Source organism: Dasypus novemcinctus, chromosome 11 (genome assembly GCF_030445035.2).
Source record: "Dasypus novemcinctus isolate mDasNov1 chromosome 11, mDasNov1.1.hap2, whole genome shotgun sequence".
Classification (NCBI taxonomy): domain Eukaryota; kingdom Metazoa; phylum Chordata; class Mammalia; order Cingulata; family Dasypodidae; genus Dasypus; species Dasypus novemcinctus.
Window position 1 is genome coordinate 85,490,644 of NC_080683.1, and position 26,856 is coordinate 85,517,499.

At 36.3% G+C, this 26,856-nt stretch overlaps 1 protein-coding gene, 1 long non-coding RNA gene and 1 other non-coding gene across 3 annotated transcripts in view; 1 reads left to right on the forward strand and 2 right to left on the reverse strand.

The window, feature by feature from the left end:
- AK9 (adenylate kinase 9) overlaps positions 1-26,856 on the reverse strand; it is a 194,894-nt gene that overhangs the window by 90,923 nt on the left and 77,115 nt on the right. Inside the window, exons 15-19 of the mRNA XM_058307272.2 lie at positions 21,442-21,549; positions 19,253-19,336; positions 16,448-16,593; positions 1,837-1,993; positions 1,039-1,153 (exon numbers count right to left, since the gene is read on the reverse strand). Coding sequence (XP_058163255.1) covers positions 1,039-1,153; positions 1,837-1,993; positions 16,448-16,593; positions 19,253-19,336; positions 21,442-21,549 — 610 coding nt within the window. The remainder of the gene's footprint in view (positions 1-1,038; positions 1,154-1,836; positions 1,994-16,447; positions 16,594-19,252; positions 19,337-21,441; positions 21,550-26,856) is intronic.
- LOC111766547 (U1 spliceosomal RNA) lies at positions 12,900-13,063 on the reverse strand. Its single transcript, XR_002798569.1, has one exon. It is a non-coding gene; the product is annotated as a U1 spliceosomal RNA (small nuclear RNA).
- LOC131280426 (uncharacterized) lies at positions 16,504-25,743 on the forward strand. Its single transcript, XR_009188013.2, has 2 exons — positions 16,504-16,609; positions 25,006-25,743. It is a non-coding gene; the product is annotated as an uncharacterized lncRNA (long non-coding RNA).

The window sequence follows — 26,856 nt, forward strand, 5'->3', positions numbered from 1 at the left end:
GAACAAAGAAGACTAAAAAAAATTCTCTGATATTCACTCATCAGTCACCCCCAATTATTCCCCAAGGTTCATAATTTCTAGAACTTTAATATCTCTAGGTCTAGCAGACAGAGTTCTGCAAAGCCCTTGCTTCAACTGTTATTATCTAAAAGGCGGAAAGGAAATAACACTTGAGAAAGTTCCTATGGGAGCCATCATTACTGGAAGGAGGTTTAGTGAATTTACATAGAAAAATTTAGTCCTGAAATGTCTTGACCTTTATCACTTGGAGAGGTAGGAATCCCAATGAATGAGTTAAAATTTAAAGTCTCTGAAGAACATATCTCAACAAGGAAGAACAATTAGTAAATTAAGTCATGGTTTTTAAAATATATTTTTTATCCTGTAATATAAAGAACTTGATAGTTTATTCAAGTTTAGTCTTGATTCCAGCCATGAACAGAGAGATTTGCATTCACGTTTAAAATTTTTTTTAGGAGGTACCAGGGATTGAACCCCCGTCCTTGGACATGGGAAGCAGGCACTCAACCCCTTGAGCTACATCTACTCCCTATGTTCATATTTTTGAGTCCAGATTAGAGAATAAGCCTCGGTGTTAAAACATAAATAACTATCTTATTCTTTCCCTATGTAGACTGTATTCAGGCACTGGATTTTAGTCACATCGGACAGGTGTATTTTCATTTACTTCCTAATATATTAATTTTTCTATTTGTGAAGACTAGTTAGCAAAATTATTTGTCACAGTTAAATATTACAAAAAATTTTTTTTCCTTTTTTTTTTTTTACAATGTCTTCTGAGAATAGATGTTTGGTTTAGAACAAGTTTGATTATAGGCTGTGAAAACATTCACAACTGTGTATTTAGACATTTTGGAAGTATTTATGAAATTACTGTTTTTCTTAGAATTAATTAGAATGGATCTAATTAATAGACCCATGTTTAGATATTAATGACATTTCGTAAGTATAAATTATAAGTAGATATTTAACAGCATAAAAGATACCCTAAATTATTTTCTGCCAGGCAGATTTTACCTTGTTGCTTCTTCCTCTATTTTTTTCTTTTGCATTTCCTCTAATAGTCGCTCTAAAATCTTTGAATCAATTTCAGACTTATTCTTTAAATATGTCCTATTAAGTAAACATTTTCCTGAAAATCAGATAAAGAGAATAATTGTATTTCAAAAGCTACATAAAATAGAGTGAGATACATTTTGGAACTTAACAATGAAAAATTATTTTTGTCTATGTCCAAATGCATTTTCCCTTAACATTCATCTATATAGAACCCAGATTCTTTAAAATATTAATAGACTGCCTTAAATCCTTTTTAAAAAGTATATATTGACCTGGTATAAATGATTAAAACAAACATTAAAAGAGGGGATGTATTACATTTTTCCCCCTGGAAAAACTTTTCAAATCTATTTCCTTAGTAGGCAAAGTGACAGCATAATTAAAATTTAGCTCTGCTATCTTTATGTACCTAATTTCCCCCACCTGAGAGTATAAGGACTAATATGCAGTCTTTGCCTGCAGCCTTATATGTGGTTCATTTAGAAGTGACAGCTGATGACTGAGAGGTGGATGTTAAATTCTCAGCTCCAAAGAAAAATTATAAGGGTCTCTGGAATTTCCAGTGATCCAAGACACCATCCCTTGCCACCTTCTTGGTGGATGGAAGCCTCATTTAGTGTATCTCTAGGTACTTCAGGGATTGCTGGGGCAATATTTGAACCTAGAGAGGGTGAAGAGTTTTTCATTCTATATTTTAACCAAAAATGTCATAAGCAATAAAAATTACATTTTCAAATTTAAATGATAAATACCAACCATTGTCTTCTGTATCTGATAAACAGATGATTAAATCAGGTAGAAGTCCCTTCTCAATTAAGAATGTCCATAGTTCTTTTACAATAGGGCAGTTGTCCACAATCCATCCTCCATATTTTGGAGCACCATAAAACCTATTCTTGTTTTCTTCCATTAACTGTGAAAAGTTGAACAGTGATATTACACTCAGAATTTGACAAGCCAAGGTATGAGGTGAGACACTACTTGAGATGTCATTTTTTGTGGTCTTAACCAAAAAAAAGAAGGAAAAAAGAGGCTAAATTTTAAAAGAGAAACAATTTTAAAGCAAAAAAGTTATGTTTTAAAAATTAAGGATTGTGGGAATTGTAGTGGCTCAAGTAATTGGGTTTCCACCTACCATATGGGAGGACCCAGGTTCAATCCCTGGGGTCTCCTGGTAAAAAAAAAAAGCGTGCCCATGCAGCAAGCCAGTGCCGTACGGCTAGCCATGTGCCTACAAAGTGAGCTGAGTGCCTGCGCAGTGAGTTGACTGCCAGTGCCTGCGTGTTGAGCCGAGTGCCCACGTGAATGCCTCTGTGGTGAGCCGAGTGCCCACACAGTAAGCTAGTGCCTGCGCAAGTGATTTATGCAGCAAGATGATAATGCAACAAAAGAGAGATGAAAGGGAGTCAAGGCAAGGAGCAACAGAAACCAGGAACTGAGGTGATGCAAGTGACAGGGAACCTCTCTCCACATCAGAGGTCCCCAGGATCAAATCCTGGTGAATCCTAGAGGAGAAAAATGAGAAGAGAAGGCAAAAAGAGATATAGATACAGAAGATCATACAGCACATGGACACAGATAGCAAATAAAACAAAGCAAAAACAAAAACAGCAGGGCGGGGGGGGGGAATAATTCAAAATACTTTAGAAAAATTAAGGATGGGAAACAAATGCCTTTATTAAATGAATATAGTCATACATTTTAATTATATATTATTCAGTATCACAGAATGGTCTATTAAGGAATTAGTGGTGGAGGAGAGGGGGAAGGAAGAGAAGAAAGTTGGAGGAAGATGTGAGGAAAAGTGAAAGTAACAAGATGCGGAGAAGTAAAAGAAGAGAGTGAGACAAAAAAAGGACATTACAAAAGACAGAAGTTGTGAGACCATGGTGGGGGCTTAGAGATGTATGGGGAGGGAGGGAGCAATAGATGCAAACAGAGCAGTAGAGGCCTCTGTGAAAGTGCTTTTCCCGGGACAAAGAAAAAAACAACACAGACTTCTGGAAAAGGCAGTGACAGGGAGGTAGAAAAAAGTCTGGAGATAGTTTGTCAAAGTCCCCAAGATCACTCCCACTTGCAAAGATGAACTAGCAGGACTCAAAGGACTGAGCACATAGTTATATGCAGAGCTAAGACTTATTACAGCGAAAGAGTAAGTATACCCTGCTAGATCATAAGAAGAAAAGGCACAGACAGGAATCCATGAGTATGGTTCCTTATGCTCTCTTCCAGGCAGAGAAAATGCAGCAATATGTGTGCAGTGTTTCTGCCCAGGGAGCCCACTAAACTCATAACACAGGGCTTTTATTGGGGACTGGTCAGGTAGGCACCTACTGCTAGCATGTACCAAAATTCCAGACTCCCAGAAGGAAAGGAGGATACAGCATAAACCACTTTGTTTGCACAAACAGTGAGCTGCCCTAATCAGGGTCTGGGAACACTCTGCTAGCCGAGTTCCCAGATGCCAGCCAAAGGTGAACAATGCAGGCTGAACTTTTTAAGGACAGCAAGCTCAGGGCTGTTATGTTCTTTTCTATGCAGGTAAATGAGATACATGATTAAGAGCGAGAAGGCTCAATAGGTTTTAATGTGACTGAATATAATTCAACTGTCTTACTCCTTCCTCTTTCATTTGGGCTATAAGACTCAAAGTAAATTATCATAGAGCCTCATGGTTCGTTGAAATGCTAAATCAGGACAGGAAATGCTTTTATTTCCCCCTGGCACTTATTATGGGCTCAAAATAACTCTCAGAATATCTGCAAATGAGATACTTTACAGAGTTTTTAAAGAATATAACTTGGGGTTGAGAAAGGTCAATTAACTTGTCCAAGGTTATAAGATTTGCCCCTCTTCTGCCCATTAGATCATGTCTGCTGACTGGAAAGAAAAAAGATAAAAGAAAAAAGAAAAGAAAAAAGTTTACAACTCTTAAGTCCACTCAATGGGGAAAGAACAGTCTCTTCAAAAAATGCTGCTGGCAATACTGGATATGCAAAAGAGTGAAAATGGAACTCTACCTTAGACCATATACAAAAATAAACTCAAAATGGACCAGCAATCTAAATGTAAGAGCAAAAACCATAAAACTCTTAGAAGAAAACATAGGGGGAAACCTTCAGAACCTTGTGCTAGGCAATTGATTCTTAGATATGACACTCAAAGTGAGCACACACACAAAGAGACACAATGAGCACACACACAAAGAAAAAATTGATAAACTGGATTTCCTCAAAATTAAAAACTCTTGTGCATCAAAGGACAGTATCAAGAAAGTGAAGAGAGGACTTCTGGGAAGATGGCATTTGAGTATGTAGGCTCACTGCTGCCAAATGGGAAGAGGGAGGGTGCATCTGAGAGCAGACAGTGGTTTCTCTTCAGTGAGTTTGGCCAGTAGAGCCCACATTGAATTCTGGTTCTGGCCATACCAGGACCATGGGCAAGTGGAGGTTGAAAGACACCTCCATGGAAAGACTTGCTGACAAGTGCCATATGATCATGGTCAGGGACACTCTTAGGAGAAAAACCACTTTTAGGAGTCTTCTGTCATAGCCCCTTAGAGTAGATCTATGCCCTATTAATGAGTACCTGACCCTATTTTGATAACTAAGCTGAAAAAATTCAAAGACGTAGAATAAGTTGAACCAAAATCAAAGAAGAGCTAAGAAACAAAACCGCTAGGCAAGAGAGACAGATTGATCATCAGAGTAAAGTCACCAACCTAATCAGATGCTTAGACATGAGCAAAAAATTACAAACCATACTAAGAAACAGGGAGAGATGGTCCAGCCAAAGGAACAAACCAAAAATCCTGATGAGACACAAGATTTAAGGTAACTAATTAATGATAATCATACAAATCTTCTAGATCAAATCAAGGAGTTGAAGGAAAATATGACTAAAGAGATAAAGGATATTAAGACACTGGGTGAGCCTAAAGAACAATTTGAAAAGAATCAAAGAAAAGTAACAGAGCTTACAGGAATGGAAGACACAATGGATGAGATTAAAAATACATTAAAGGCATATAACAGCAGATGTGAATTGATGGAAGACAGAACTAGTGACTTGGAAGACACCAAGCATCTGAACTTAAAAAGACAGGAGAACAGAAAAATAAAAGAAAGAAAAAATGGAACAGGGGTCTCAGGGAATTGAATGAAAACATGAAATGTACAAACATATGCACTATCAGTGTCCCAGAAGGAGAAGAGAACAGAAAAGGGGCAGAAAGAATAGTCAAGGAAACAATGACTGAAAACTTTCCAACCCTTATGAAAAAGAGAAAAATAATGGAACAGCAACAATCCCCCAAGTGCAAGGGCAATGACCAATGACCAGTGAGAAAGGATGGTCCAAGGATGGGCCCTTGATACCAATGACTATGCTTATGAGCTTGCTGAGCTAGAAATTTCAACTTAGCCTAGTGTTACAGGGTGCCTAAGAGTTATCTCTTGAGAGCCTCCATGTTACTCAAATGTGGCCACTCTCTAAGCCAAACTCAGCATATGAATGCATTACCTTCCCCCAGAGTGAGACATGACTCCTGGGGATGACCCTCTCTGGCACCAAGGGATTACTACCAAGCACTGGCTGGTGATGCAACTAGAAAAAGACTTGAATAAAGGGGGAAATGGTGAAGACAAATAAGTTTATATGGCTAAGAGACTTCAAAATGAGTCATGAGTTCATCAGAAGAGTTGCACTTATGCATATCTTGGCAGGATCTTGGAGACAGTCAAAGTAAATACAGCCCCAGATAATGGTACTCCTAAGGGCTGCAGAGACACCCAAATCCTACAGTCATGGCAGATGGCTCCAGAGTTTGGTGCCTTGCTAGTGGGCCTTACTTTGGAATTTGAGCTCCTGAGCATGAGGGAGCTGGACTCAGATGTGACTTCTCTACACATGCCTCTTTTGTCCCTTTTATTGAACCTGTGGTTGGTGTTAGGGTTGGTGGATGCTCAGGAAACTTGAATCTCTGGGTTGTCCATGTGCCAGCTGGATCCTGAGCCTCAGTGGTGTTGCAGCACCTACTCTCCAGTTCGTTGGACTTACCCAGGTCAGCTGACAGGGAGGTGAGGATGGACAACCACCACACCAAGGAACTGAGAGAGTCTATAGCTGCAGGTACAATAGTACCATCCACCACCCATGTGGGATTGAAGCCCCCTCTCAACTGAGAGCTGGAGTAGGCATTACCATCTCAGGGCCCTCAGGATGGAGGAATAAAATATGGATTGGAGTGGATTTACTGGTATTCTACTATAGAATTATTGTGACTCTAGTAATGGAAGAAATTATATCATTGATGTGGAGACAGTGGCAACGGGAGCTGCTAAACTCTGGGAGAGGGAAAAGGAGGTGTGATATGGGGGCATTCTTGAGACTTGGAGTTGTCTTGAATGATATTGCAGGGACAGATGCTGGACATTATATATCCTGCCATAACCCACTGAATGGACTAGGAGAGAGTGTAAATTACTATGTAAATTATAATCCATGCTGTGTAGCAGTGCTCCAAAATGTAGCCATCAAATGCAATGAATGTACCACACTAATGAAAGAAGTTGTTGCCGTGGGGAAAATGGGGGTGTGGGGAGTGGGGTATATGAGAACCTCCTATATTTTTAGTGCAACATTTTGTGTGATCTATGTATATTTTTAAAATAAATAAAAAATATATTATAAAAAAAGAGAGAAAAATATCAATATCCAAGAAGACCAATGTACTCTGAACAGAATAAATCCAAATAGACCTACTCTGAGACACTCACTATGCAGAATGGCAAATGCCAGAGATAAAGAGAGGATTCTGACAGCATCAAGAGAAAAGCAATGCATTATATACAAGGGAACCTCAATAAGCTAAGTGCTGATCTTCCATCAGAAACCACAGAGACAAGAAGAAAATATGAGGTATGAGGTATTTAAGATATCGAAAGAGAAAAGCCACTAGCCAAGAATTCTTATCCAGAAAAACTGTCCTTCAAAAATCAGAATGTGTTTAAAGTCTTCACAGACAAAATCTGAGTATGTTACCAAATGACCAAATTTACAAGACATACTAAAGGGAGTGCTACAACCTGAAAGGAATAAACAAGGGTGAGATATTTGGAGAAGAGTGTAGAGATGAAGATTATTAGTAAGGGTAACTTAAAGGGTGAAAAGACAGACAATAGCAAGATATGACACCATAAAGCCAAAGGATAAAATGGATGAAATAAGTAATTCCTTTACAGCAATAACACTGAACATTGTGGACTGAATTTCCCAATCAAAAGACATAGGAGAAGAATGGATAAAAAAATATGAACCAACTATATGCTGTCTACAAGAGACTTACTTCAGACATAGGACACAACCAGGTTGAAAGTGAAAGCCTGGAAAAAGATAGTACATGCAAATAGAAACCAAAAAGGATCTGGAATAGTGTTTCTAATGTTTGACAAAATAGATTTTAAAGGCAAAACTGTTATAAGAGATGAAGAAGATCATTAAATAGTAATAAAAGGGGTAATTTTCCAAGAAGACATAACAGTAATAAATAATTATGCACCTAATCTGGGTTCCCCAAGATACAAAGGCACACACTGGGAAAATTAAAGGTGGAAATAGACATCTCTACAATAATAGTTGAAGACTTCAGTACACCACTCTCAGCATTGGATAGAACATCTGCACAGAGGATAAATAGGGAAACAGAGAGCTTGAATAATATAAATGAACAAGACCTTACAGACTTTTATAGAACATTACACTCCAAAACAACAGTTCATATTTGTTTCAAGTGCTCATGGATTCTTCTCCAGGATAGAGACCATATGTTGGGGCATAAGACAGGGCTCAGTAAAGGTATAAAGACTGAAAGTATACAAAGAACTTTCTCTGATCATAATGGAATAAAGCTGGAAATAGATAATGGAAGGAAAAAGGGAAAATTCACAAATATATGGAGATTAAACAACACACACTTAAATAAGCAGTGGGTCAAAGAGGAAGTTGCAAGGGAAATCCGTAAATATTTTGAGATGAATTAAAATAGGAACACAACGTATCAATACCTATGGGATACAGAAAAGGCAGTGCTTAGGGGGAAATTTATAGCACTCAATGCTTACATTAAGAAAGAAGAAAGAGCTAAAATCAAAGACTGCATATCTGGAGGAACTAGAAAAAGAATAGCAAACTAATCTCCAACCAAGCCAAAGAAAATAATAATAAAGATCAGAGGAGAAATAAATGAAATTGAGGAAAACAATAACAACAACAAAACAAAGAGTATAAACAAAATCAAATATTGGTTTTTTGAGACCATCGACAAAATTGACAGACCTTTAGCTAGACTGGTCTAAAAAAAAAAGAAGATGCAAATAAAATCAGAAGTGAGATGGGGAACATTATCACTGACTCTGTAGAAATAAGAGAGATCATAAGAGGATACCATGAACAAACTGTATGTTGTCTACTAGACAATGTAGATGAAAGGGACAAGTTCCTAGAAACACACAAAAACCCTACACTGACCCTAGAAGAAATAAAAGATCTCAACAAACCAATCACAAGTAAAGAGACTGGAAGTCATCAAAAACCTCCCCAAGCTTGATAGAAAAATAGATTTCTGGGTCCTCACCACAGACCTAGAAAAACAAAAAACCTCACCAAAATAAAAAGCCCAGGACAAGATGGCTTCATGGTGTATTCTATCAATCATTCAAAGATGTCCTAATACTAGGCTTGCTCAAGGTCTTCCAAAAAATTGAACAGGAATGCTACCAAACTTATTCTATGAAGCCAACATCACCCTAATACCAAAGCCAGATAAAGACTATGAAGAAAGAAAATTACAAACCAGTTTCTCTAATGAATCAAGATGTAAAAATCCTCAACAAAATACTTGCAAAACAAATCAAAAAGCATATTAAAAGAATTATAGACCATGATCAAGTAGGTTTTATTCCAGGTGTAATGGTTGGGCTAATGTTTCAATTTGGCCAGATAATGGTGTCCAGTTGTTTGGTCAAGCAAGCATTGGGTAACTATAATACAAGGGCATATCATGGACTTTAATCATTAGTGAGTTGATTGCACATATGGCTGATTACATCTGCAATCAACTGAAGAGACTGCCATCAGCAATGCGTTAACAACTCATCCAATCAGTTGAAAACCTTAAAAGCAGAAGTGATTTTAGCATTCAGAGAGAGATTTTCTATCTCTACTTCAGACAGTGTCTCCTGGTAAACTCAATGAGGATGTCATCAGAGTTCCTGGCTTGCAGCCTACCCTACAGAATTTGGACTTGTGCATCTCCACATAGTGTGAGACAATCTTATACATTCTCATACTATTTATAGATATCTCCTGTTATTTCTGTTTCCCTAGAGAACTCTGACTAATACACCAGGTATGCAAGAATGTGTAGCAGTTTGGTGTAATTGATGAATTCCAAAATGAAATACTGGATTTATGTTGGTAAACTGGCATTTCTCTGGGCATATTAGAGTGTATTGGATTTAGATGTTTTACTTTTACTTGCTCAAATAATGATTAAGGCTTTGATAGGGCCACAGCAGTAGGACATTGTGTTCCTGCTCCCTTGGTGGGCAGGGACTCACAGTAAAACCATACTTCAGAGAAGAGAGGTTGGAGTTTTGATGCTAGAGTTTTGAGCTAGAGCCCAGGAAGCAAACATACAGGAGAAGAACACAGAGATATAGAGACAGCACCTTAGACGTGGCAGAAGCCGCTGGGGAGAGAGACAGAGCTGTTCGCCTGATGTCTACACGTAGTCTTGTGGAGAGAGGCAAAGCCTAGAGAGCTTCATAATCTATAGTTGACCTTGTGGAGAAAACAGAGGAGCTTGGTTGTGAGAACCAATCAAGGTTGGTAGACTATGGTGAGGAAAGAGAGAAGGCTATGGGAAGAAAGGAAACCAGGAAGCCTGTACCTGGCAGACATCAGCAGCCATCTTGCTACAACACATGGCAAAAGACTTTGGTGAGGGAAGTAACTTATGCCTTATGGCCTGGTAACTGTAAGCTTCTATCCCAAATAAATACCCTTTATAAAAACCAACAAATTTCTGGTATTTTGCATCAGTACCTCTTTGGCTGACTAATACAAGAAAATTAATCTGTATAATAAACTACACTAATGAATTGAAGAGGAAAAATCACATGATCCTCTTGATGACACAGAAAAGGAATTTGACAAAATAGAGCATCCTTTTTTTTTTTTTTTTTTTTTTTTGATAGACTACTCCAAAAGATAGGAATAGAAGTATGCTTTCTCAACATGGTAAAGTGCATTATGAAAAACCCACAGCTAATATTGTACTCATTCGTGAAAGACTGAAAGCTTTCCTGCTGAGGTCAGGAATATGACAAAGTTGCCCACTGTCACCAATGTTATTCAATATTGTGATAGAAATTCTAGCTAGAGAAATTAGACAAGAAAAATATATAAAAGGTACCCAAATAGAAAACAAATTAGTAAAACTTTTGCTATTCCCTGATGATATGATCCTATACCTAGAAATTCCCCCCAAAACGCACAACAAAGTCACTAGAAATAATGGATTAGTTCAGGAAAGTGGCAGGATACAAGATTAATAAGCAAAAATCAGTAGTGTTTCTATAAACTACTTATGAGCAATCTGAGGTGGAAGTCAGAAAAAAATTCCAGTTTTAATAGCAACTATCAGAATCAAATATAGGAATAAACACAAAAGGCTTATATTCAGAAAACTACAACACATTACTACAAGAAACCAAAGAACACCTAAATAAATGGTAGGACAATCTGTGTTCATAGATTGGAAGACTAAATATCATTAAGATGTCAATCCTACCCAAACTGACTTACTGATTCAACATAATTCCAATAAAAATCCCAACAGCTTTTTTGCAGAAAGGGAAAAGCCAGTTATCAAATTTCTTTGGAAAGGTAAGGCACTCTGAATAGTCAAAAATGTCTTAAAAAGAACAATGTTGTCACTTCCTGACTTTAAAGAACATTATTTAGCTTCAGTGGTAAAAATAGCATTATACTGGCATAAAGATAGATATATTGATCAATAGAACTGAATTGAGAATCAGAAATAGACACATCTATGACCAAGTAATTTTTGACAAGACTGTCAATCCTACCCAGCTGGGCCAGAAGAGTCTATTCAACAAGTGGTCCTGGGAGAACCAGACAGCCATATCCAAAAGATAGAAAAAGGACCCCTATATCACACTTTATACAAAAACTTACTGAAAATGGACAAATGACCTAAATATAAAATCTAGAACTATAAAACTCCTGGAAGAAAATGTAGGGAAACATCCTGAAGATCTTGTGGTTAGTGGTGGCTCCATAAACCTTATACCCAAACCATAAGCAACAAAAGAGAAAATAGATAAATGGGATTGCCTCAAAATTAAACACTTTTGTCCTTCAAAAGACTTTGTCAAGAAAGTGAAAAGGCAGCATATTCTATGGGATAAAAATTTTGGAAACCACATATCTGATAAGGATTTGATCTCTATGTTACATAAAGAGATCATTCAACCCAATGATAAAAGGACAAGCAACCCAATTGAAAAATGGGCAAAAAATGTGAACAGACATTGTTCCAAAGAAGAAATACAAATGGCCAACAGCACTGGTTATGTATATGAATGTGGTTGAAAGGGGAAGTTTGGGCTCATGTATGTTACTACAAAGAAAGTAGTAGAAGATACTACATGGGATTGTAAAATATAGTGAACCCTGCTGTGGAAGATGGACTGGAGTTACTAGTACAAGTACAAGAATATTCTTCCATGAATTATAACACATGTACGACACTAATACAAGGTATTAACATGGGGTGATATCTGGAAAAAATAAACCTAATGTAAATTATGAACTTTATTTAATAGTACTATTTCAGTATTCTTTTTATCATTTATAACAGATATAACACGAATGCAAAGTGTCAACGATAGGCGGGTATATGGGAATACTGTATTTTTCACATGACTTTTGATGAGGGAAGTAACTTATGCTTTATGGCCTGGTATCTGTAAGCTCCTACCCCAAATAAATAGCATTTATAAAAACCAACCAGTTTCTGGTTTTTGCATCAGTACTCCTTTGGTTGACTAATACAGCTACTAATGTGTTTTTTAAAAAATGTTCACAGCTCTTATATTTAAGAGTTTGATAGACTCTGGGAGTCAGAGTAGCCCTCCAGGACAGAGTTCTTTTCCCTCTCTGGCATATAGAAAATATCACCAACAGACAATAAATTGAGAGTGGATGCAATCTGGTAGTCAGATATTTAAGATACACATGAAATCACTGGGGATCTTATTAAAAAGCAGATCATGGTTCAGAAAGGTGTGGAGTGGGCCCTGAGGGTCGGCATTTCTAATATGCTCCCAGGTAATGATGGTCCATGGACTATTCTCTGAGTAGCAAGGTCCTAGTCCAGCTTGCTTTTTTAGTGTCAATCCCGTCACTTCCATTTTGTCTTTCAACCCTCAAACTGAGGGCTAAGAGGTACTGAGAGGGTTACTACTAGTAGCAGGAAGGAATTAGGTCAAAACAGTTCCAGTAGGTGCTTAGAAAACTCTGCTAAACTTGTCTCCTCTCCATTGTTGCACTGTAATAGTAACAGCTTCCACGCATATATGGAAATTATTAATGTTGACCTGTGAACGTCAGGTCTGAGGGGTTTTAAACAAGTTTGTGTGCTGCCAGGTAACCAGAGAATATAAGTCAAAGGAGAAAGACATGTGAAGACAGCAAATATATAAGCTTCTGGCCTATGTAGAATTAAAAAAAAAAAAGGGATAGCATGTGAACGCAGTCCCCCTACCACAAATTATGCAGCTGAGTTTCCCACATTTGGGGAAATCGCAGGGATCAGCACATCCGGAGTGCAATGGATAAGCCTCCCCCTGGGAAAACCACCTTCGTGATCATGGTATCTCCCATACCAGGTAAGAATCCTATGTAGAGATTGGCCAGTTTTTGAATTTCTATCTGACTGAAGAATCTCTATGAAAAAGAATTTCAAAACGTCTTATATGAATTTTAAATTTTTAACATGGGAGACTTAGGGAAAAAACAGAATGCTATAAAGAAATACAAATGGTTATGAAAAACGTACTGTTCAAGTTTCAATCAATTATATGAAAATTAAAACAACATTGACATACAATTATAATGATTTCTTCATCTCATTCAAATTACAAAAACAATTTAATGGTTTCATAGTATTTTATCAAATGGATAAATCTTAATCTGTTTACTTCCTATTAAATTTTATGCAATTTCTAATTTTATCATTAATAGCATTGTGATGAACATCTTTAAATATAAATTTTTGCCCAAATATTATATTGTTTACTTAGGATAGATTCCTAGAAGTTGTGTTATTGGGTCAAATAGAATAAAAAGGTGTGAATATTTTAAAGGCCATATTGCTTTCAAAATGATCAATTTTCACTCCTAACAATGTTTGAAAGTGACAACATCATTACATTCTTATTAGTATTAACTGTTAAAAGTTTTTGAAAACCTTTGACAATCTGACAGGTAAAAAATTATACCTTATTGTTTTAATTTTTATATCTTTATTAAAACTTGAACATTAATTTAGATTTAATAAATTATATTCACATTCTTTGCCTGCTTTATTCAATTTTTTTGACTTGCAAGAAAAAAAATCTTAATAATTAAGGAATTCGTAGGTCATATTCATTACAAATACTTTCCCCAGTTTGACCTGCGTCTTAATTTTACTTCAATGATTTTTTAATGGAGAGAGATTAAGTAGCCTATTGCTATTTTCCTTTGAGTTCTTCCACTGCATTTGTGCATAAAGTTTTTCACTATTCCGAGATCATTTCAGTGTCGCCATACTTTCTTGTAGCTAAAAAAAATGCCTTTAAAAAAAATTAAACTCATTTATGTGGGATTTATTTTGATAGAAGGTGAAATTCTAAATTGTTTTTTTCTCCAGACATTAATTTTATGAACACTGTTAAATAATCTTTCTTCCTTTTGGATTGTGATGTAACCTTCAGCATATACTAATTTTTTTTCCCTATCCTGAGTTCTGTTTCTGTACCTTCTCTGTGGTTCTTTTGATTCTTGTATGGCTATCAGGTTTATATACCATTTAAGCATCATAAGACATTTTACTAGCTGATTGAGTAAGTCTGCCTGCATTATACCTTGCCAAAATGTTCTCATTCTCAGTTATTGATTATTCTAAAGTTTAGAGTCAGTTTGTCAGTTTCAAAAAAAAATGGAGATTTTTATTAGAACTTTATCAAATCTATAAATTAATTTCAGAGACATAATTTTAAGATTTGTTATTTTCATATAAGAAATTATGTCTCTGTTGACATTTGCTATAGATCACATTTGAATTTTAATAATTTTCTTCATATGGCTCCCTCATCTTTATTTTTTTAATGATTTTTTTTAGGAGATGCTGGGGATTGTACCTGGGCCCTCGTATTGGAAAGAGGGTCCTCAACCACTGAGCTACATCAGCTCTCCAACCCTCATCTTTATTTTAAGCATATTATTAGGTATTTTACATTTCTGTTCCTGTTGTGTATGGCTTTTTTCCTTTGGCTACCTTATTTTTTTAACATAGTTACAAGTTCTTACTGTTTTTTACATTATTTTATTGGATATTTTTAGATAAAAAGCATCATCTGCAAAAATAGTATTTTCTCTCTATTCCAATAGTTATTATTCTTTGTTTCAAGTTATTTTGCATAGCTAAAATAATTATGAAACATTAAAAATGAATATAAAAGAAATATCATTGTCTTCTTTCTAACTTTAGGATTATATGATCTGCCAGTGTAAGCTAGAGCTTCTTTAACATGTTAATGAAATATACTGCTACCATTCAGGTTAAAAGATAATTTATTGAAATATTAATTTGTGTTATACTTGCTGTAGTTTTCTGCCCTCCCTTGAGAAGGTAGCCAGGCCCCCCGAGTTCCTTCTTTTTTGAGGAAGTTTGTGTGGCAGCACTGAAGCCATCTTTCTGGCTTTAATTTATCCCAAGTGATTCTGACACAGCAGTAAAAGACTACATATTGACAAATACTGGAGTAAGGGAAAAGAGAGAAATGAAACAATCCTGCCTCGGGAAGAAAGGAGAAGTGCCATTGCTGCTGAAGTAGCACAAGCGACTCACGGGCAAGGAAAATTCAAAAGCTGAGGGGAGGAGAGGTTTGGGGCATGAGAACTCTGTCACCTGAGGATGCAAGTTTTGGATGTGTCAGCAGCAAGAGCTTCAGGTTAGGACTCTCTTGAGGGTGATTCTCTAGCAAGGATAACTGTGGGGAGAAAATAGAAATCTTATGTATGATTTCCCATCTTAGAGAATTCCACAGTGTGTGGCCAAAGAGGTAGGGGGTGAGACTGAGTCTGGACATTGCGCCTCAGGAAGAAAGTGATGGGAAAGAGAGTCCCCAGGAAGCTTGGGCTTTGTTCAGCCCAGCTGTTACCAAACAGTTATGGAATTGGTCAGCTGAAAAGAAAGTGGCATTGCATTCAAGAGCCTCAGAGGGTGAGGAGTGAGAGGAAAGAATATTTATAAAAATGATACAACATTTTCAAACTTTATTCATTTTCCTGTGCTTTTAAAATTTTAAATCAGTGTTTATATTTCGGCATTTAAACTAGTGTCATAAGCATCGTTTAAAAATTTTTTTATTTTCATTTTTTATGTATGAGGTGTACTTTACATGCAACAATATGTCCTAATATTACGTGAACCACTCAAATGGTTTTGACAAATATATGTCAAAACACAGACATTTCATCACTCTGGATAGTTCCCTTGACTCTTGCTACTTAACACCTCCAGAAGCAGTCACTGAATCTCATTGCTTTAATCAAAGTTTTGCTTTTTCTAGAATTCCATGTCAAATAGGATTATACAGTGTGATCATTTTTATGTCTGGCTTATTTCACTCAGCATAATTATTTTTAGATGCAAACATGTTGTTCCATGTATCAGTAGTTCCTTTTTATTGCTGAGTAGAATCCCATCGTATGAATATGCCACAGTTTCTCTCCTCACTCTCCTGTTGAGGAGCACACACACACAGTTTCTAGGTTTTGGCTATTTTGAATAAAGCACTATGAACATTCTGTACAGATCTTTTTGTGGATGTATGTTTTCATGTCCCTTGGGTAAATACCTAGAAGTAGAAATGCTGTGTCATATGAGGAATTGTATGTTGAACATTTAAAGAAACTGCCAGATAGTTTATAAGATTAGACTAGATTTATTTACTAGATTATACTAAATTTACTGTTAAATCAATGATAAAAATTAATGGCCTGGATTTCTTACCTCTTTGAGGACTTCCCCTAAAATTTCAGCATGTTTTTCATATGGCTGTTCAAAGTTCATTTCCTTTGCCATTTTTACAGTTTCCTCAATCATGGAAACAACCTCTGGATGATTGGCAGTTACCTCTATTTCAGTATCATCTTCTACTAAGACCAAAGTAAAGTAAGTTAATAAATTAATGTCATTAATAAACTTAGTGGACAATGCTATTGGTGATACAATGTGTTCTGGCCCAGGAAAGTGTTATTTTTGTGTCACTGCAGAACATGTTGGAAAAGGGGGAAAATAAGATTAGAGGAAATGTTAATTCAGAAATTTAAATTCACAAATTACCTGAGCAGGGACTTAAAGCCAGTATAGCAGAATGAAAATGAATGAGGCAAAACGAAAGCATGCCAGGCAGGGGCCAAAACCAAAGCTGGGGAGAAGAGGTAAGGACTAAAGGATTCCAGGAGTCAAGCTAAAACACAAACATGTAGGCAAGAGGCAGAAAACAAGATGGATACTTTCAATCACAGGCATGAAACCACACAGGTCAGGAGGTGGGCAAGTTGCTGTGGATGGAGGAAAGGGAGGTGTAGGCTGTATTTTCAAGTATTACACTTGATTCTGGCCTTCATTTGGTGTTAAAGTGTCTCTAGTATAGCCAAGTTGGCTCTCAGGCTGCATCTGATGTGAATCCACCTGACTCCTCTGCCTCTGTATTTCCAGTCTCTCTTCTTGAGCTCCCGGGTCTTCTGTCAGGGTCAATCTGACAGGCCCAGTTGATCCCAACCCAGAAAAACTCAAAAGGGCCTTCGAACAGCAGTGGTGTGCTATCATCCCTACTTTCTTTGAAGTGAGAGTTTTGTTCTTAAGGATGGGGAAAGCTGGCAGTTCCCAGACAGCCGAGCAGAAGAGGCAAGAACCCATGATCTTTTTGCAAGCTTGGGAGTGGAGGCCATGGTGATGCAGAAATAGTGAGGCAAAGGGGCTAGCTGTGCTAGAACCTGCTAGTCATCTGCCCAGTATCCATTCTTCTCCTCTTAGTCATGAAATTCTGATTTTGTTGGGTCCAACAATGTGCCCAGCTAAAAGCCAATGAGATAAAAGTGGGAAAATTTTTGATGAGTCTTCCTGGTATTTCTTTAAAGCGGGCTGACTCATCTGGGTAGAGCCAACTTTTTGTCCCTTGACTTTTCCCCTTTTCCTGCTGGGAACAATGACATGATGATTGGTCCTCCAGCAACTATCTTCTTGTGAATGATACAGACAGCACATGCCAGGGGATGGGAGAGCACAAAGAAATCTCCTATCTTCCCAATATTCTTTATTGCCCAAATAGTATTTCACATGGTATTTTTTCTGTTTTCCTGTATGTGGGACTGTTTATAACACAGTACCCTTTAAGATAGTGTAAGTGTACATTATTAATGTTTTTAAAAGAATTTATCAGAAACAGCCTGCTCTGATCAAGGGGGTATAAGAAAACGGTTTGTGTATATGATTGAAGTTAAGCTGGTATCAAAGAAAAGGAGATTGTTATAGATTTAGGATGTTAATTTAAGCCCCATGGTAACTACCAAGAAAATACTGGAGAATATACAAGCTCATAGAAACAGAAATTAGGGGGAACATGGGGAATTGAGAGGTAATGCATAATGGGGGTACAGTTTATGTTTGGAGAGATGGGAAAGGTTTAATAATAGAAGGTGGTGAGGGTACCACATGTGCTTGGGAGTGGTTGGGATGGGAAAGTCTATATCATATATATGTTCCCACAATTAAAAAGAAAAGGAAAGAGCAAATAAAGAAATGATGACAAGGAAGCAGATTTGGCTCAACTGACAGAGTGTCCACCTACCACATGGGAGGTCCAGGGTTCAAACCCAGGGCCTCCTGACCTGTGTGATGAGCTGGCCCATGCGCAGTGATGTGCGCAAGGAGTGCCATGCCATGCAGGGGTGTCCCCCGCGTAGGGGAGCCTCATGTGCAAGGAGTGTGCCCTATATGGAGAGCTCCTGTGCAAGGAGTATGCTCTGTATGGAGAGCGAGAAAAGTATAGCCTGCCCAGGAGTGGCGCCACATGCACAGAGAGCTGATGCAGCAAGATGACACAACAAAAAGAGACACAGATTCCCAGTGCTGCTGACAAGAATACAAGTGGACACAGAAGAACATACAGCGAATGGACACAGACAGCAGACAACGGGGGGGTGGGGGGTGGGTAGAAATAAATAACAAATAAATCTTAAAAAAAAAAAAAGAATGACAAATCTAATATGTGGTCCAGAAAGGGAACTGATGAGAGCAGAAAAAAAGCCCCAAAGGACATTACTGGGGTATATGAAAAAATTGGAATATAGAGTATAAGCTTTATATCACTGTTAAATTTCTTGAACTTACTAACTGCACTTAAGGTGGTTATATAAGTGAATACCATTGTTCTTAGGACATGTCCATGGCAGCATTAAGTGTTCAAAGAGCAGGATGTATACAACCTACAGTCTAGTGTTCAGAAAATAGATAGAATGACAGATACATGGATAGATAGGTGGATTGACAGATGGGTAGATAGACTGATATGGCAAATGTGGCAAAATGTTGAAATTGGTGTATCTGTATATCTGCGTGTGTGTGTATGTGTGTGTATATATATATGTAGGGATATGCTGGAGTTCTCTGTATGGTGTTTGTATTCTTTTTATAACTGTCCTATACGTTTGAAAGAATTTTAAAATAATTTTTAAAATCACATAATTCTCCTTCTAAACTTTTTTTAGAACCACAATCTAAGAAAACCAAATTACCCAAATATGAATTTACCTTTTGGGTAATCCAACTGTAGATCTTGACTAGGGTCTTGAGATATTCTAAATTTGGACGTAGTTTCAGAGGTTTCATTTTCATCTGTGAATAAATCCTTGTTACTATCTAAAGAATAGTATTTTTTAAAATGTAGGTGAGTTCCCAAGGAAGATTGTGCTGAGGGCCCAGGGACTCGGAAATTATGTTCCCAAATTTTTATTAAAATAATAACCATAATATTCAAATAGGTAAACACCAGTAGTAGAAAACAGAGCAACTTAACCTATACCAAACCAGGACTAAATTTAGCTTAATAAAATGCCAGTGTATCTATATTAAAAAATATCAGTATTGCCTTTCCTGAGGTAACTAACATCCTCTGACTCTAAGAGGTGAAGGTTGAGCTTATCCCAGAGATATGGGGTAGGAAGAGTGGGGTGTTGATCAGAAAACTCCTTTTCACTAGTGTGTACTAGTACTGTTGGCACCTCTCCAGAAGTGGGTAGAACACTGATGCCTGCTTCTAACATAGACTGTGTTCCCAAAGAGGGAACAGACGGTATGGGAGAGCAGAAGGGGCTTTCCGTGTATTGGTGCTGGAAACTCCGCAGGGAGAGGGGGCTCTTGTGATGATGGCCAATATTTTAATTTTAATGTATGGGGAGGGACAGGGGTCCTGCTGTGGAGGCTATTTGTGTGTATGTGTGTGTGTGTGTACTGAGGGTGGAGAGGTGCCAAATGTGAGTTTCTGAGTGTTCACTTCAATTCCTTCTAGACTTGTCATAAACACCAGGCAAGCACACTGAATCAGTAAAAGGAAACAGACAAAAAATTAGCACTTCACAGTAACTGCAGATGCATTTAAAACTCAATATAAAAAGTTTGAACAAATAATTTTTAAAAAGAACTGAATTTAAAAATGTACTAAATCTCTGGCTAAGGGGAAAACTTTTAAAGTCAAAATGTAATAGAAAAAATCGGCAAAGGAAAAGTAATGATTCAACTGCAAAATATGAGAAATACTTAAAAAAATAACAAGCCATTTGAAAAGATAAGGCTCCAATGTGGAAAATACATATATGAGAAAAGAAAAGACTAATATATACACTTTTTATAGAGGCCATATAATTGATATAATTTAGAAAAATGGGCAAAAGGCAAAAATGGATACCTCTGGAAAAAAGAAAGGTAAACAGTGAACAAATATCATAATATTAAACTTAAGAAATAATCAAGCAACTAAAAATTTAAATAATATTAAAAGAGAAAATACTGAGGAATCAATGGTATGTACTTCGTATACTACTGAGGGAAACAATTTGGAATAACTTACGCAAAGCAATTTGACTCTATGGCTTCAGACTCATTAATCTAGTAATTTCACCTATGTCAACACCCAAACTTTATGTGAAAAATCATTGAAGTATTATTTATAGTAGAAAAAAGGTGAACTAACTTAAATTTCATTTATACAGAGCTATTTAAAACTACTGCCTCTAAGTAGGGGACTTTGTGTAATATTTGAAGTGATGGATAAAATATTTCCTAATGAGATATAGTAATTAAATGTTATATCCTCAGTCAAAAAATACAAAAATAGTTTACACTGTATGCTTTCAATTGTAAAAAAATATGAATGAAAAAAATTTTTTAAGGAACGTAACTCTAAATGATAAAATCTAACACCTAAAACTTGGGGTTTATGTTGCTTTGATTCCAACACATTAAAGAGAATAGGGAATTGTTAAGAAAGAATTTCTAATCATATGATAATGATTATATCATATTTGAAAATATTAAAAAGTAAGTCTTTGGGATCAAATTGTATCTGACTTACCATTTTATGTTTTTTCTTTATTCTAGTAAATATTTCTATTCTATAACTTCATTTTAAATCTGTAAGAGAGAAACTAACTTCCTCCCACCTTAGGTTCCCATTTTTTTGCATGTAATTTTCAAATATGAAATAAATGGAAGATCCATAAGCATGGCACTTAATTTGTTTTGTTACCATCTTTATCAATTTTAGCAGATTTATCATCGGAGACTTTTTCTGACTCCATTTTAGGTTCTTCAGTGCCTTCTAAATTTGTATCTTTTTGGAGTTCTTTAATGTCCACTGCAGTGAAAGAACAATATGCTCTATTGGTTAATCTATTTATATTGGGAAAGATTTGGCCAACAATATCACCAATTTATTTGTTTACCATTTTCATCAGGGTAAAAATCATCTGAGCCTCTATATACTTCAGTTGGGAGCACCTCAGACTCCTTTTTTTCAAATTCTCTTTGAAATTCTCTGAAAGCTTTTTCAACTGAAAGAAAATAATTGGCTGTGTTAGCAAAAGGTAGTTGGGGGACAAGCACAGTGATGAAAAGATCCTGCTTTAAAGTTAGATAGACTTGGGTTTGAGCTCTGACTCAGGCACTTAAAAGCTGTGTGACTTTGGTAAAATTACTTGATATCTCCATCTCAATTTTTACTGGTCAAAAGGGAATATCAAAAAACTTGAAGCACTGTTTTAAGGATTAAATGAGATAATGACTGTAAACATTTAACTTGGAAAATGCCTGGCTCACAGGAAGCCTGTTCCATAATGCATGCCATCATTTGTATTATTACATATTGTTTTACATAAAAGAAAAAACCCTCACCTTCCAGGAGGATGGCATTGGAATAGGTTGGCAAGGCTCAACTCTCTTACAAAAACAATGGAAGAAGGGCAAAAAGCTGTCCAAGGGAGCTGCTTTGGGGATCTGCAGACTAGGAAAGGACTGTACATCATCCAGGAGGGTGAGGGAGAGAGAAATGAAGAAGCCAAAACAAAAACACTGAGTAACCAGCCCCCACAGCCAGTAATAGCACCCATCCTCCACCTTCAAGGTGAACAGTCTGGATAAAATCTGTGGCTCACTGCAGCCAACTTAGGAGGAACAGACATCTTCATCCCTGGGAAGAGGGAGGGTGTGGCAAAGGGTAGAGAGTGATTTTTTTTCAGCAAGTTTGGTCCTCAGAGCCCACTTTGAATTTCAGCTCTGGCCAGACTAGAATCCCTGCAAGTGGAGATTTAAAGAGACACCTCTGTGAAGGATTCACCGGAGAGTAATATCTGCTTACAGACTGGGAAACTGTAAGAAGAAAAAAATGTGTTTTGGAGTCCTTCATCCCAGACTCCTTGGATCTGACTGCACACCAATAGTGGTTCCCTGGCCCTATTTTTTATAACTTAAGCTGGGAAATTTTAAAGACTTAAAATAAGCTGAACCAAAAAATCAAAGAAGAGCCATGAAACAAAACCAGGCAAGAAAGACAAATTGATCATCAGGGTAAATTCACCAACATAATCAGATGGCTAGAAATCAGCAAAAAATTATATTCCACACTAAGAAATAGAAGAGATAGCCCAGCCAAAGGAACAAACCAAAAATCCTGATGAGACACAGGATTTAAGGCAACTGATCAATGATAATCATATAAATCTCCTAAATCAATTCAAGGAGTTGAAGGAAAATATGACTAAAGAGATAAAGGATAGTAAGGAGATATTGGGTGAACATAAAGAACAATTTGAAAGCACGCAAAGAAAAGTAGCAGAGCTATGGGAATGAAAGACACAATGGGTGAGATTAAAAATACATTACAGGCATATAATGGCAGATTTGAAGTGGCAGAAGAATGAGTAAGTGAAAATTGAGGACAGAACATCTTAACTTGAAAAGAAAGAGAATATACAGAAAGAAGAAGTGCCAACTATTCATTTGGTTTTTGGCCCTCTGGTATTCATTAAATGTAAGCACCTTGAGGACAGGGGTTTCACCTGTCTTGTTCACCTGTGTATCCCATGCCTAGAATCATGTCTAGTGCACAGGAGATGCTCAAATATTTGTTAAATGAATTAATGAATTTGTTTTGTCCAGCATTAAAACATAGGTTGAATAACAAGTCTTCTTAAAAGTCCGGGCCAATATTTCTCAAATTTTAGTTTATGAGTTGTCCATGAGTGATTTTTTTAAAATTTGATTTTCATTTTGAAGATAATCTACCAAAAATAGAAATTCATTCTGGATTATCTGTATGACCATTTGAATGCCATGCAATTCCAGTATTGGCCATTTAAAAAAAATAACCTCTTTGATACCACATTGGACTCTTTGACTTTTTATAGGCCAATGAGAAAAAAAAGAGGCAGACTTATTGGGCAAATGATGCCTTCTTACCTAGCAAAAGCTCAGCTTTGCAAAGTTGCACAGCCTTGGTAGTTTGCACTTAGAAAAGTGGTGTTGGACTTGAACAGAAATCACTGCATTCATGTTCCAAGTGATGACCGAGCTTCACCAAAGCCTCATTAGCCTCCGTATCAGGAAGGTTGCATTTATTTGTGTATATATGGTTATTAATAGTTTTAGTAACATAAAATTTTCAAATATTTTGGTTTTATAGCTATATAATTGTATTAAGCATATCAAGTGTTGTATCTAATTTTACGTTTATATCTATCTAAATGCCACTGTAATAAAAGATCATTTAAATCAACACTCGTGGACCTATTTTTTTTCTTAAAGAGATATCTACATATTTCTGTCTTTAGGGAATACTGATATAGGTAATGAAGCGGCTAAGATCTGACTCACTATAATGGAGGTTCCAAGAAATATTATCTATAGCAGGAATTAGCCACTGATTAGTGGGATGAAACTGAGATCCAAAACCTAGGGTTCGACTCTGAACTCTGCCATGAACTCTCTGTGGGCCTTGGAGGAGTTGTGCAACTTATTTCTCAAATTGAAATAATAATAATATTTTATCTTGCAGGATGTTCTGAGAACATTTCACCCATTAGCTGTTACTATTACTTCTCATTTCAAATACTTGAAAGTATTTTTTTAGTGCTTGCATATCAACCTATTGGGAAAATATATCCTTTTTCTCATTGTTTTTTTAATAACAATTACTGTTATAATAGAAATTATTATTAAAAAAAAACTTTTCCTAACAGTATTTTCAATTCCATTTCCTTTATATCTCTAGTAATTATACTAATAAATTGGAGCCAATATATTGACAAGGTTTTTTATTTTCTAGACTCCTAGAAGTTTTTCTGAGGTTTCACAGAAATAGTTATTAGGTATTCTTTCCCAGCATTTAATAATTTATTTTCAGGAAATATTTCTGTACTTCCAAACCTTTCTGGTTTAATTTAAGCCCACTTTTTCCAAGTTACAACCCAAAGATAGGGAAAAAAATAATTTTCTTTAAAATAAATTTTGAGATTATTGAAGCTATTTAAATTGACCTTAAGGGAAAAATCAATTACTTTAATTCCAATTAAATGATCAATTTTGTGACTCATTAATCATATTTGGTGTCTGATTAGTAAGTTGGTTCTCTGGAACAGTTAAATTGAAAAGTTTCACCCTGATTCATTCTGAGTGAAATAGAAACATAAACTGTATCTTTGAATAGACTTAACCTGGCTATAAATTTTGAGGTGATAAAAAATAGGAAAAATGAAATGACAAAGAGTGATGAAATCTCTAAAACTGAAAAAGTATAAATAATAGTAGAATAATCCAGAGATGATACAAATATCAAAATGAATTCTTGGAAGCACATATGTAATTTTTAAAAAGGGCCTGAACCTAAAATTTCCGATTATTTTCAGTGAAAATTAAGGGGGCAAGATAAAAAAGTAGAGTTTACTAAATTTATTACCTTACAGAGAAGAAACTGATATACTTCTGCTTTTTTCTTTCTTTCTTTTTTTTTTTAGGAGTACCAGTAATTGAAGAAGCCAGGATCTTATATATAGGAAGCAGGTACCCAACCACTGAGCCACATCTGCTACCCAAAGAAAACTGGCTTTTTTTGTTTTGTTTTTGCTTTTAGGGATTGCACCTTGAACCTCATACATGGGAAGTAGGTGCTCAACCACTTGAGCTACATCTGCTCCCTTGCTGCTTTATTCTTAATGGGGATAAAGGAATACAGGCTCCTAAATTTTTTTAAATAGGAAGGCAACCAATTTTAGCATAAAAACAGGATGCAAATCTTGTAGAGTAAAAAACAAGGCAAATAACCAATGTAGCCGAGTTCCAGAAAAACAACGGGATAAATAAAGTATCAGAAACTACCAAATAAGATGATAAAAGAAAAAGACTGAACATATACTGAGAACACAACAACTGGGTAATGCTTCTTTAAAAAAGCTTGGATTGGATCAAGAAAAAGTTCCGACTATATACTATTTAAAAAGGAAAAGAAAGATCCCATATTATTTAATGCCTCAGAAAGGGGCAATGTAATGTGATGGCATTGTTAGCTCAGTCAAGGGTACTCTGCCAGGAGCAGGGGGAGCCATGTACCACCATTGCCTTGAGATGACCACACCCTCCAATTATTTCCATGTCCTCTGGTCACTAACCAAAGATTACAAATATTCACTGCAATGTCTTATAAAATTTGAGATACTAAACAGACAACAAAATGAATAAATGTATTAAGAATCTGATTACTGTCACTGACATACTTTATTTAACAGAGCATTTGTACTCTATAAATGAGAATTAATGTCACTTTCTAATTCATCCCTGGGTATTTACAAAAACATATATTAATAGCAAAGAGATTAATAACTTGAGAAGTAGATAATTCATTTTATAAAGTATTTCACATGTATGGAAAGTAAAAAGACCTAAGGGCTTACTATGTTTGACACTTGTTAATTTCTGAATAAGTAAATGAAAAGAATGATTTTTTTAGGAAAATATAATTGAACAAAATTGGGTCCTAAAGAAGCAGAAACTCTGAATAGACCAATAACTATGACAGAAATTTAAAAAGTTGTCAGAGAATTCTTTCTGAGAAAGGTGGATGTGAAAGAAACTTATAAATCTAATTTCTTTCCAACATTCATGGAATAGATACTTTCCTTACTATTTAAATGATTTTGAGCATAGAAAATGATGGGAGCTTCCCAATTTGTTTAAAATATTATTAAAACCCTGATAGCAAAATCTGACAAAAGAGAACCAAAAAAGACAACTAAAAACCAATTGGCCTTATAAATGTAGGAAAAAAAAAACCCAAGTAAATAACCAAAAATAAAACATGTTATAAGAGTAATATACCATCACAAAACTAGATTCAGGGAAACGGACTTTGGCCCAGTGGTTAGGGCGTCCGTCTACCATATGGGAGGTCCGCGGTTCAAACCCCGGGCCTCCTTGACCCGTGTGGAGCTGGCCATGCGCAGTGCTGATGCGCGCAAGGAGTGCCATTCCACGCAAGGGTGTCCCCCGCGTGGGGGAGCCCCACGCGCAAGGAGTGCGCCCGTGAGGAGAGCCGCCCAGTGCGAAAAGAAAGAGCAGCCTGCCCAGGAATGGCGCTGCCCACACTTCCCGTGCCGCTGACGACAACAGAAGCGGACAAAGAAACAAGACGCAGCAAATAGACACCAAGAACAGACAACCAGGGGAGGGGGGGGAATTAAATAAATAAATAAATCTTTAAAAAAAAACACACAAAAAAACTAGATTTATTTCAGAAATACAAGAATGATTTAATGCTGGAAAATACATTAACATAATTTTTCAAATCCTATAGGTCAAACGGTTAAAATTTT